At 43.1% G+C, this 13,412-nt stretch overlaps 1 protein-coding gene across 1 annotated transcript in view; it reads right to left on the minus strand.

The window, feature by feature from the left end:
- FBXL7 (F-box and leucine rich repeat protein 7) overlaps positions 1-10,972 on the minus strand; it is a 370,923-nt gene extending 359,951 nt beyond the window's left edge. The window contains exon 1 of the mRNA XM_040630538.1: positions 10,768-10,972. Within this exon, the coding sequence (XP_040486472.1) occupies positions 10,768-10,804 (37 nt within the window). The 5' untranslated portion in view covers positions 10,805-10,972. The remainder of the gene's footprint in view (positions 1-10,767) is intronic.
- Positions 10,973-13,412: the final 2,440 nt, after the last annotated feature.

The raw sequence follows: 13,412 nt of genomic DNA on the forward strand, positions 1-13,412 counted from the left end.
ACAATATATATTGTCCAAACGGGGCTACACAAATCTTTCCAACCAATGGAGTAGCTATTGATCTTAAAAATTAAAAAAAAGAAAAAAAAACAAAAAATGAACACATGAATGTCGCCTATGATTCTGAATTTACACTCTGCCACTTCAAAACAAATGTCAGCCAGGCTCAGTGGCATGCCACGTAAAATTCCCACCAATGAGATATTATATCCACTCATCTGAGCCGAACACACATTCATTCAGGTAAACAAACTTAAACATACAGTTCCAAGTGGATATGATGTCACGGAACCATTTCTATATGGCCACCTTCAGCCCAAGTTCCATCTCAAAAAGCTCATGTGTTGGACTATTTGCTTCTTCTTTAGCTTGATTCTTATGGTGACCTTTTGTTGGAAGCTGTTCCTCTAACATACCATAATATTAAAGAAACACATGACATTTTAATTTTAATTATGTTTCTTAAATTCCTTATAGGATATGTATTTCTCTCCACTTACAGAAAAAAAAAGGTGTGAAGAAGAATAGATTTCGTTAAATTGATAGAAAAGAATTGTTCATAGTTTCAAGTACACGTACATATCCATATACCACACACAGCTCAATAATGGTTTTTTTTTTTCTCAAACTGATTATTTCACTTCTGATTTAGTAATAGGGGAAGCCAGAAGCAGAGGATCTAGAAGTCATTCCAATCACATTAGACACACATAATGACTTTTCTATTTTGTATAATAAAAAGGAGAAAAAGAGACACAAAATAAAAACACATCTACTCAGCACGAAGTAGATCAATAAATGAATTTAAAAAGATTCATAACCCTAGGAAAGTTTAATCTAGAGAACACAGAGCCAAAGGGATGGTTTATTAATTTAAAGATCAAATTTTAGAAATGTTTTCTAGGTTAACAGTTTGCTTAAACTGTCACATAAAATGAATTTCCAAGTCAGTTTAAGCAAATATTACCAAACAATATACTTTTCAATAAATACACCGTAGTGTTCCACTCGATACTAATCATTGAAAATGGTTAAGATGACAATACTACAGTGAAACTGAAAAGCCTTCAACAATTATCTTCAGCAATACTAAAAAATACACATTTCATCATTCCTTAAATACACAAGTTAAACTATTTTCACCCATAAGATGGAACTACATTGTTAAAAATAAAGGTCCAAGTTAGAATATCCTCAGAAGAAAGTGTATGTCCAGAAAAACTTTTTTTTTAGAGTCAGAATGTCCAAGTCTAAGAAATACTCACTGAAAATACGAGGTTTCATAAGCTTTTCTTAGATCCAACAAAGACCATGGCTACAGATTCATGTTCATTTAATTATGTAACAAATAATGTATCGTGAACCTCCTACATGAGCAGCTACGGTCCCATCAGGGTGGGCACGTGCAGGATGAACAATGAACACATACGAAGGAACAGGAACTAGAAAAAAATTGAGATTAAACTAGAAGACCGTGAACAGAAAGTAAAGCAATTAAAAACTAAATGAATGAGGTGACTTCCTATCACAATGACAGAACCTTGGTGACTTGATATCAACTCATCCTGAAAGACCTGCCCCAGGCCCTCCGCACGTCCAAAGGCCTCTGGGAAACGTGGTTCTTCGACAGCAAAGGACACAGAAGATGGAAGAGAATCAGGAATCCCGTGATTCCCAGGGTCCCCAGTTTCAGACGTGATTCTCTGATCTCCCAGGCAGTGACACAACTTTCTCTAAAGCATCCCCGGCAGACGTCTTCAGAGGAGGCAAACGTCCCTCAAAGCCCTGGCTGAGTTTTATGAACTAGCAAGTCCTCTCTAACCAATAATGTCATCTCATTGTGAACATTTATCTCACAACTCCCTCTGCATTCTCTTTATGATCATCTTATCACCACGAGGCTGTTCCCATGGGTGCCACGGCCCCACGCCGTGGCCGGAGATGACCACTAGGAAGCCGGGCTTCCCTGCTGCAAAGGAGACTAAAAGATGGATGCTTACAGATCCCCATTTTCATCCTGGGGTGCAAGCAATTTAAAATAGTGTCAAGAATGCCCGGCGATAACTTTTCCTCCAGGATGATTATATTGTTTCCTGTAGCACTTAAGGGAAAGTGACGGTACTGCGGAAAGTGTACTAAATTTAGAATCAAAATGACCTCACCTAATCTTCAGTGTAAAATCGAGGCAAGTCACTTACTCTGCCAAGGCCTCGGTTTCCTCACCTATAAACTGGGGAAAATGACGGACATCCCTCCCACAGTTCCTGTGATGATAAATAAGATTAATGTCTGAAACGCTTTATAGTTTCCAAAGCAATTGCATAGACATACTTATGGAGAAGTCTCCCAGGAGCTGGCAAAAGAGAAGGGCAAATTCTCAAGTACATATTGGAGTAATTCCCCATATTAACAGCTGTTTCAAATCCTTGGTTTTGAAACCAGAGGGAAATATAAGATATAACACATCAACTATTTAGGGAGGAAAGAAAATGTGTGTACCTTTCTTAGTCCTCCATCAGCCTTCGTTTGTGAGCAGGTGCCGAAACTATCCCAGGTAAGGGCTATGCCAGCACAAAGACCACTGAAACGTACATAGGGCTCTGGAGAATCAGGAGGACAGCCTTTCGGCTCTACTTTACACTCCACAGACTCTAAAGAATATGCTAATTAGTTCACGTGCTGCCGTTATTATAGACCCTAGTTAGCCGGCCAGTTTGTCAGCAGATTGTTGCCTAATGAGCAGGGAATCGGGCCCTGGGGAGCCAGGTAAAATGAGTTGAGAGTTTCCTGCTAAAAACATCTTCTATTTTTGATCTCCTAATCCCTAAAACTGTCACCATTTGTCTTTAGGGGCTGCTTCTTGGCCACTGCAATTCTTTGAGACACACAAACAAAACAAAGATTGGGAAAAATTTCGGCTGCACCTGCAAGGATCAGGAAAGAGGAGGTCATGGGCACAGTGGGAAGGGGCATGGACTCCAGTGCCACCAAGGGACTGCAGGCGTGCCCAGGCCACTCACCAGCTGTGTGCCCTGGGAACGGGCCAGCCTCTCAGCTTCCGTGTTCGCAGCTGTAAAATGGGGTCATCAGCACCCACGTGTCTGGCTGCCATGAACTACAAGAACGAGAGTGTGTAAAGTGCTCGGAGGGGGAAGTCGCACCTAGTGAGCGCTCAGTAATTAATTATTAAATGACCAAAAATATGATAAACTTAGTAATATTAATATCTATGAAAATCACTTTTGTTCCATGAGCCAAGACATTTTTAAGAAAACAGAGTTGAATGGACCACTGATCCTGTTCTTTACATTAAGAGGCTATCAGTGCCCTAATTCCCACTCTCTCTGAATTTGTTCCTTTCCCTCTCCTTGTACTTGGGTTCCTTCTTCTACTTTGCGCTCAGTCTCCTACCTGCTCCTCCTTCCTGGGCGCTTAGCTACCTCTGACAGTTGGAATATGTCAGACCTGGTCTTCCTCTCAGACTTAACCTAGATGCTAGCACGATTTGACTCAAATACTCAATTGGGCCAACAGGTTCCACGGCACACATAAGTAGCCTTTTCCTGACTTGTCCACCCTGCCAAGAAGTGGGTTACTTACAGCCAGAAGGTCAATCCACAAGGACAAGAAAAATTCCTGAAATTTTTCTCTAGAAATTTTGATTCACTTTCCACTGCTACATCTGCTTGAAAAATGCTGCAAAGGAATTTACCACAGAAAGGGTAGCAAACAAAAAATGTTTTAATAACATTTCTACACATTGCTCAAGGCTTCTAACGTTACAATTATGAGTTCATGCAGTGTTAACAACTGTTTTTCATTTTGTTACTGGTTTCAAATTTAAATAGGAATTGATAGAATGAGCACATCTAATGCATGGCCTAATAGAGATTTACGGCTCCAGAAACAGTCTACACTTCCTCAACCATGGAACGGGGAAAATGTTAGCCATGTGTTTATATTTCATTACCGAGGAAAATGCAGAGATGGTTAATGATTATTCATGTCAGAAGTTTACAGTTGCCTGTGTTTGGGCTATGAACTAGCACATTGTAGAAGCATCTCCCCAAGGGTTCCCTTTCTCCTCTGTGGCAGTGAGCACGCCGGGGACGGACCCAGGCTGGTCAGACACTCCTGCCCTTTCTCTGAAACATTCCGAGGTCCTCACCGACAGAACCCACAGGAATCACCTCCCAGGAGATAAACCACATGGGAAACAGAACCTGAGGATTTTCGGGAACACCTAGGGAACGTCTCTTAACCAAACATTTAGTTTCTCCCAAGGGTCTAAGCTACTGCTCATTCACTTACCTGCTTGTTGCTCTTGCCTTAGAAACAACCTTTAGATTTTTCGGGAAGTGCAGAACCTGTCCAGAGTGGTCATTGTTTAGAGAGTAACTCCATTCTTATTCACATTTCCCCCTCACCACTTACATCCACACCTAGCACACTGGAGAAGTAGGGTTCCTGGAATCAGGACTTCTCTCCTGTTCTAAAATACACGTCTCCCTGCCTCACTGCTCAGATACTGAACTTCCTTAGGGCAAATCTATTCTATCTGGAGATGGAATGCAATGATTAGGTGGAAGAAGAGTTCTAAATTTCTGTACCTAGAACCAAACCAAACCAAACCTGAAAAGAGCTACATTCTAGAAAAGACCGGGACTCGGTCACTACACGGAAGACCTGCTGTTCTGTCTCACTCAGTAAATATGGCGCCGAACAAGAGTGTTATGAGAGCTTCTCAGGAAGATGCTGCCTTTGTGTGGTTCTAGTTCATTTGCAGCTTCTGATTAAGTATCACTAACCAATAATACTGATTAAAAGTCTTACACCCAAAGTTAAAACATTTTTTCGAGGCATTCGACATCAGCATGACTAAGGGTCTTAGGGCAATAATAAAAGTAACAGTAAACGCTATAGGTAGAGTCAGTGTCCTTCACTACACTGAAAATAGGCACAAGTCATTTATCAAACCCAATTTTTGGTGCTGGAGGTTATGTTCACAGAAGGAAGGAAAATAAAATCAGTAGATTTTTCTTTTCTTTTAAGATTTTTTATATGAGAGAGAGTAGGAGCAGGGGGAACAAGAGGGAAAAGCAGAGAGAGAGAATCTCAAGCAGAATCCCTGCTGAGCAAGGAGCCCAAGGCTGGGCTGGATCCCAGGACCCTGAGATCATTACCTGAGCCGAAATCGAGAGTCAGACATGTAACTCACTGAGCCACCCAGGAGCCCCAGGTTTTTCTAATTAATACCTAAATATATCTAAATAGACATAAACACATGCATATAATAGATGCCAAGAGAGAGAAAGAGAATTAATTCCCCCAGGGAAAGTGGGGGAATATTTTTTAACACCTAAAGAGACACCAGTAGATAAAGACTAAGGGCTAAAGTTATTATTAATTACTCAAAATCAATCCAGAATTCATTTTAGTGTGAGTTGATTCCTAAAGGAAAAGAAAAGTTCCCTCTCTTTGCTTTCCCGTTTTAAATGTGCAAAAGATTCCCCAAATCCCTAAAAATACCTTCTGTCAGATCAAAGATGGTCTTATTAGGTGTGCTAATGCTTTGATTTGAACCAAATAGTGGAATCAGTATGGTTTATCTTCTGAAGACCTACTTCTATCTAAGAATTACGGAGATCTTTGGAGTTATCTCTACATAACCAGTGAGGCAATCAATACCCAGTTTTCGCAGCATGAAGAGCAGGTCCTAGGCTTCCCCCCCCCCCCAAAAGCGGTCACAAAATATCTGATATAATTAGATAAAAGATATTTGCAAAGACTCTAGGCAAAAAAGAAAGAAAGAAAAAAAATGCCCAGTGACCCAGACTGACTCTGTTCCACAGTAGCTGTGGATAGAAGACTAGTGATGTGACGCTTGCATCAAAGGAGGACTTCTGCTCCCCAGCGTAAAGAGTATTCCCCTTGGCATAACATGGTGGGTCCAAATAACTGACAATATGCCGCCTGGACCCTCAAGGATCAATCTTCCACTTCCTTTCAGTCCTGGTCTAAATGCCAACTTTTCAATAAGGTCAACAGTGACTATTCTAACTAAAATTGCAACACCCTCTTTCTCCCAATCCCCAATAATTTGATTATTTTTTTAATTCAGAGACATCAGTCCCTTAGAATGTATCACCTGGTTTACTGAACTGCTGTGTGTGTGTGTATGTACACTTGTTAATTGTTCCACTTCCTGCCCATCCCAACACACACACACACACACACACACACACACACACACACGAAGATAAGAGTGACAAGTACAGGATCTTAATCTGTTCACTGATGCATCCCAACTGTCTAGAAGAGTTCCAGGCACAGAGTAAGAAATAAGAAGTCAACATACATTAGTTGAATGAAGGAACAACTGACTCTGAGCTTAGACAGACTTGGCCCTGAGCCCCAACTCCACTGTACTAGCTGTAGGACCTGGAGAAATGATCATCCTCTCTGCCCCTGTTTTTCCACTGGTAAAATGAGGACCTTAGGCGTGCCTGCCTTTAGAACTGTCATGAGGATTACATGAGTCCGTGTATGTCTATGGCTTAGAATAATGGGTGGACATAGTAAGCTTTCAATAAACATTAGCTGCCTTTATTATTATTATTATTATTATTATTATTATTATTATTATTCCAAGATATGTTTCCCAAGGTAGTGATGGATTAGTGATGATTTAGTGTCCAGGTAACTGGCTCTCCTTGTCTGACAGCACGGGTCTGACATGGTGAAAGGGGCCAAGGGCACCGGTTGGAGCAGCAGAGCCACCACGGGTCAAACCCCATCAATACCGGCCTCATCAGCTCCAATTCAACACCCAGGATTTTGCAAAGGAGTTGTTAACTGTGTGTACAATACCCCTGACCTGCTGGAGTAGAATAAACATAACAATGAAACCACTGAGTGAGGGTAAGCCCCCCCACACACACACACACCTTAAAAGGCAGGGAAAGCAGCCTGCCTCTTCCTACTTGAACATTTGTTTATTTGGCTTAACTGGAGTCAAAGCTAATGGTCATAATGGTTTTGCTTCACTCCAACTCATTCTCCAGATTTCTACACACAGGCTGAAAATTATACCTTATTGAAGAAAATAAAGAGAAAACAACAGACCTCCTCCATAAATGAATTTACCAGGACATACTAATCATTTAGATATTCGTTTATGTTTCTCGAAATCTAAAGATCAGGAATGGTATGGTAACTTCCTGGAGCAAACTCCAAGTTGGCAGTGGGGGGGCGGGGGGGGGCTACAAATTAAATCATTAACCTGAATAGGCACTAGGTATTTAGGAAAACAAAACACTTTGGTAACACCCATTATTTAGCCATACCTTGAATTTAGGGAGAAAAGCAGGATTTCAGGACTGGTTGAATTAGGAGAGGAGAAGGGAGTAAGTGAGGAAGACAGAGATGAGGGAAAAGGGGATGACAAAATGGGGGAGGGGCACTTATGGATTTCATGGCAATAACAGTCTTAACTTCCCTATTTATTATAACATACCTTCCAAGGCTAATCTCTGTTAAGTGGTCCATTAAGGCATTAAAAGAGCAAAATAAAATGAATGGCTGTGCGCTCAAGAATTAGATCTTGGTAGATAATATCAATAAGGAATTCTCCTCACTCTAGAGAAGAAAGACTTCAGGTCTTTTTTGATTTCAGGAGAACTGAGCAAGGTCACGGCAGCTAAATGGAAATCGGACTCAAATTTACAGACTCCCAAATTAATGTTCTCTGCTCAACACAAGAACTTCCCCAAATTTTAACACGTGCATGATAAATGATTCGGTTCCAAGAAGAACCCAAGATTCTGCATTTTTAACGAGCTCCAAGGTGACGCGGCTGTCACTGGTCCTTGGAGTACACAGAATAGGAAATCTCTGCTCTTGCTGCACCTGCTAAGGAAAGCCTCAGGAAGAATTTTTGTTGTTTTAAGGAAAAAGGTGTTTTCCAGGAGCAAGAGCATGTAAGATTATATATGAAATACTGAAGTTTTAAACATTCCAATAGTTCAACACTATTTGCAAAATTAAGGCAGTTTGCATTTACATCATGGCGTCAACTCTAAAATATACTTAAAGAGCAGATAGTTAAAGTCTACAAAAACCCCTATGTTTTAGAGTGGAGCGGTCTCTCACTGCATTCAATGGATATGCATCCACTAATAATTTCCCCCCTTGAGTACAATTTAGGTATGGTTTGAAATAAATCTTAATTTCAAACCATACCTATACTGTACCAAATCTACTAAGACTGTCTTAATTCTCAGTCTTCTTAATAGTAATACTATGTTGAAGGGTCGATTTCACGTTCTTTGAAATTTGACATTTTAGATAAGAAAGACAGCACTGACACATTGAATTCCAACGCGCTTATTTGCATATATTTGGCCATCTAGTAACACACTGTAACAAAGTTGACCATTGCCAGTTACAGTTGACCCTTGAGCAACCCAGGTTTGAACTGTGTAGGTTCACTTACATGTAAATTTCTTTAAAAAGACAGTACAGGATTGCAAATCTTTTTTCTCTTCCTTATGATTTTCTTAATAACATTTTCTTTTCTCTAGCTTACTTTATTGTAAGTACAGCATATAATACATATAACATGCAAAATATGTGTTAATCAACTGTCTATGCTATCAGTAAGGCTTCTGGCCAACAGTAAGATATTAGGTGCTAAGTTTTGGGGGCATCAAAAGTTATACTGAGAGTTTCAACTGCACAGGAGCTGGTCCCCTAAACCCCACACTGTTCAAGGGTCAACTGTACATGTTATAACCCTATTTAGGAGAAGTCCAATGTAACTGGGGGGGATGGAGGAGAAGAGGTTTTTTTTTTTTAAGGTCACGTTCCTTCTACTTCTCTATTTTTTCCTTGCTGATCACAGAGGAATCTCCCAGCATTTGAAGAGAGTTGAACACGAAACACAATGTATCCCTCCAGCCAAAACTCAGTTACCACCCAAAGCTTCCTATTGGTTCCCTTGAATCAGCTGAGCCCAAGAGGTTTTCCCTATAAAAAGTTCCACAGTGTATCTAAATCTGATCCCAGTAAAATTTCACTTCAGCTGAAGTGAAAATGCAGAGGTAGCATTTACGGATAACAGCTGGAGATCATTAGTTCTCTGTCTCTCCTTTTCTCTCCCAAGGGTTGAAAACTCTGCTGTTCAGACAGGAAGTCGTCATACACCACACACGGTACTATACCAGAACAGTGGGATATAAGAACAAGTTGCAGAGGATTAAGAGGAGTGTTGGAGGGGTTTCATTCAAGAACGCAGGGCCCTGACTCCATTTACCTCTTGGGGTGTCCCTTCCCCCCCCAATCTTCAAGTATCAAAATGTATACACACCCACAATTGACAAGCACACACTTTACTCCCTGCTAGCTTTTTAATATTCAGAGTAAGAAGGCTTAATCTTTCAGTTTTCCACAAGTTTTAAAACATTGAGAAGTTCTGGGGAGTGTCCAAGATTCTCCAATAATCTTTGTTGGCGTATTTTCACATGTGTTATCTAAAAAGACAACCGTTTAACTTTTTTTTTTTAATGAAATCACACACACACACACACAAAAATCTCTCTCACGAAACTGCCCAGAATAAGGAGATTATATGTATATGGAATTCAAAACATAGTGATCTGGAAAAGAATGATTTAAACAAAAGGTTCTTATGGAAACGGTTTTTTAAGGTCGATTCCTGCTGTAATTTCACCAAGGTGCTGAGAACGAACACAGACACAAACACGGGGAGAGACATCCACGTTCTGTGGCCACACCTCAAAGTTCTGAACAGGAGGATAGGAGTTTCCCTAACACCACATGCTGAATAGCCATTCTGCATTCCTACCAGTCTGCAGGCGCTGGACCCCGTTTGTAACCGCCTGTCCTCTGGGGGCGGGCTATAAAAGCAACCCCGTCTCTTCCACTCTCCTCCAGCCAAGTTCAAGAAAGACAAACCTTCCTAACTTTTGAACCCCGGAAAAAGACAATGCAGGATGCCTATCGGGGGCAAGCTGCTTATCAGCTAGGTTACAATACCACAGTTTTATGCAAAGAGGAGGAGGAGCGAGGGAGAAGCCAACCCACACATCCATCATCCTTTTAGGAGTAGGTGGAGTTTAAAGTTTCTCCAACTTCCAAGTTCCCACTTGACAGGCAATATTTCTGTGCAATTTCCAGCCCCACGTAACAGATGGTCCTTTGCCCGTCTTGAGCCCCTAGAGAGCCCAGACAAAGCCCCCGGCCACTCCTCGCCTCCCGAGGCCCATAGGTGGTGTTTCACGAAGCTGTCAGCTCAGGGGCGCTGAGCAGAGAATGGAAACTTAACTTCTTCTTCCAGAAGTTGTTCCTGCTACAGGAGAGTCCAGGGGACTGGAGCACAAAGGCCTGGGAAAGTTTTCACAGCATTATTTTTCAAAAACGTCTTCCGCCATCTGCCAAACCATCATCATAAACCCCAGATGCTTAGGGAAGGAAAGTTGAGGCACATGTGCTCAAAATACGGCAGAAAGGCAACTTGAGCCGTTCCAAAGACAACCTGGGAAGTTGCTTAATGAGACCCTCACGGTGGGAAAGCATCCTCGGGGCACTTCAGCACTCAGTGCCACAGGGGAAGGTGACGGCCCCGACACGGTGCCAAATGGGGGGTGCGCCACGGTAGCGTGCGAGAACCTTCCTTCCCAGACGGGAGGGCGAGGGGGAGGGGAGGGGGGCGCGATCCGGGAGTCTGAGGACGGGCGGCCCACTCACCCTCACTGCCGTACTGTTTGCCATTGTTCGCGCCCATCCTGCCGCCGTCATGCCCGCCGTCTCCCCGGACACTCCATAGCTGGGGCGCACCGCCTGCGCGCTCCACCAGAGGAAAGCCCGCCCGACGGGACCGTTAGCTGCGCATACCCCACGCTCCGGGGCCGGGCTCCGACTGGGGGCGGCCCCTGCACTCCAGTGGGAGGGGGCGCTCTGTCCCCGCCGGGCACCCCCGATGGCTCCGGGTGGGGCCGGGGGCAGCCGCCGCTCTTAGAATCCGCGTTCCGGGCCAGCGGGCGCAGCGCGGCGGAGAGCCCGCGCCCCGGGGCCGCCCAGAGGCTCGCCGCGCCGCCGCCGCCGGGTCCCCATCCGCCCGCCCCGATCCCTCTGCGGTGGGGCTGAACCGCGCGGGCGGCCGGGGCTCCCCGGCTCGGCAGCCTCCTCCCGGCGCCCCTGCGCGCCCGCGGCTTCCCCGGGGAGGGCGCGGCGGCCACTTGTTGCGGGTGCCCCGAGCGAGCAGTGACTCGCGGCCCGGCGCTGCTCGCCCGCGGGCCGGACTTTTGTTAGCGCCAGGCGCCTCCTCTCGCCGCCCAGCGTCAATCACAGCTGGAGCCCCGGGGAGGAAGGCCGGCCCGGAGATGCGCGGCCTTTTAAAGGGGCAGCGCGCCTTTTCGGGACTCCGGCTCCTGGTCCCGGCCGAGGCGCAGGCCCTCGCGCCCCCGGGAGAACCGCTTTGAGCGAAGGAACGTGCTCCTGGCTCTATTTTACTATTGTTCTTTTGCAGGCTTGGCCCCAACTTGTAAGATGAGCTTCCAGGCGTCGTTTGAAATCCCTTGGGTTTGCCTGCAAATACGGCCTCTTTTGGGTGTGGGGGCCTTTAAAATAAACAGGCATCAGAGTCTGATTCTGTCTGATAAAGTCAGGTATATATGTTGGCATTCTCCTATGGCTTCCACTTTTGGGGACTGAGGCGGGGAATGGAGGAGAGAGGGAGGGAAAACTTAAGGGGAATTTAACAGGGAGTCACTGGAGAGCCAAAGACATTCCCCGCCCCGGTGCGGAAGGTTTCCTGGCTCAGAACTTTTAAGACCTTTAGAGCCAGGAAGTGTATTTTCTCCCCGTTTCTATGATTTTTTTTCTTTTTTCTTTTTCTTTCTTTCTTTCTTTCTTTCTTTCTTTCTTTCTTTTTCTTTTTTTTTTTTTTTTCTTTGCTCGTGGTTGGTGTTATCCTTTAATACATCACAACCTCTTTTGGAGATTTATATGGCACTTATAGAGCCTTAAAATGGCCCTTTCGTGTTCCCTCCTGTAAATAGAAAAAGGAAATCTTCTTAATGTTTTATTCCCTTTCCACGTAAATACCTAGAATTTAATAACATTGCATTTTTGTGAAGACCCGGACCTTCACGGTGCAAATATTTTGTAGCGAGGCAAACACACAGCCCAGTTTCTCTTTATAGGTAGTAGATGTTTTAAATTACATTAAACTTATATAATGATACTTATATATGCACAATATATAAGCATCTGTAATAACTTCATGGAGAACCGAATTTTAGTAATTACCTATTTCTTAAAGGACTTTCAACCACATGCAGAAATTGGGGTTCTAGTTGGGTAATTTCCTTAAATTTGGAATAATTTTCTTTCTTAAAGATAAAACATATTTCAAAATTCAGAAATCTAGGTTTATTGTTCAGGAGAAATCATGTATTGACAAAATACCACAAATTCATCTATTTTCAAGGACAGGTTTAAATAGCTTTGTGTTGTTCTGATAACATTGAAACTGCCCTAGTCCCAAGAGATTAAAGACTGCATTTTTAATTCATCTTTTTATATATAGAATCTAGCATACTGCCTGGCTAATAATATGTGCTTCCCACATCCCTTGAGTTAAATTACAAACTTGTGGAGGTGCCTAGCTGGCTTAGTCTGTAGAGCATGTGACTCTTTATCTCTGGGTTGTAAGTTTGAGCCTCTTGTTGGGTATAGAGATTACTTTTAAAATCTTTTAAAACAAAAACCCTTGCAGCGTGGGCCCTAAATAAGATAGATGGGTGTTAAAATGTGGAAGAGTTAAATGCATTTTCAGAGACTCCACCTTAAAGCACAAATCCAATCTAGAAACTTGAGCTGACATCTAGGTTATCTTCATCCAAAGCAGGTCTCTGCTCACCAGGTCTTTGTGATTTTCCACCACCATTGAGGGAACTACCCTGAATCTGATCATTTTGGAGGCTTAGTTGAACGTAAAACCACCAAAACACAGTGGAACGTTGGAAGTTCATGTTGATGTTTGCTGTAGAGCTACCAACTTGCTTTTCTATATGTTGTTGTCTTCCTGATGCTATCAGTCCCTCTTTTGAGATCTACAAGTCAGGAAACGGACAGGAGAAGAAACTGAGGCTCAATTTAAACATCTGGAGTTACCCAGGTGGTAAACGACAGGTGGATTCAGGTTCTCAGATCCTTTCCTCCTAATAGAGGAGAGCCACTGCCTATCTTGACCTAGCCATTGTTCATCTTAGAGTCACTGTCACCCCTTTTTGGTTGGGTTACCTCCCAGGGTCTTTAATATCAGACTAATGCTTACAGTGAAAAGTAAATTATAATGACTAACTTCATTTATCAACTTTGAAATTAAA

This window comes from Ursus maritimus, unplaced genomic scaffold (assembly GCF_017311325.1).
Source record: "Ursus maritimus isolate PB19 unplaced genomic scaffold, ASM1731132v1 scaffold_15, whole genome shotgun sequence".
Lineage (NCBI taxonomy): Eukaryota > Metazoa > Chordata > Mammalia > Carnivora > Ursidae > Ursus > Ursus maritimus.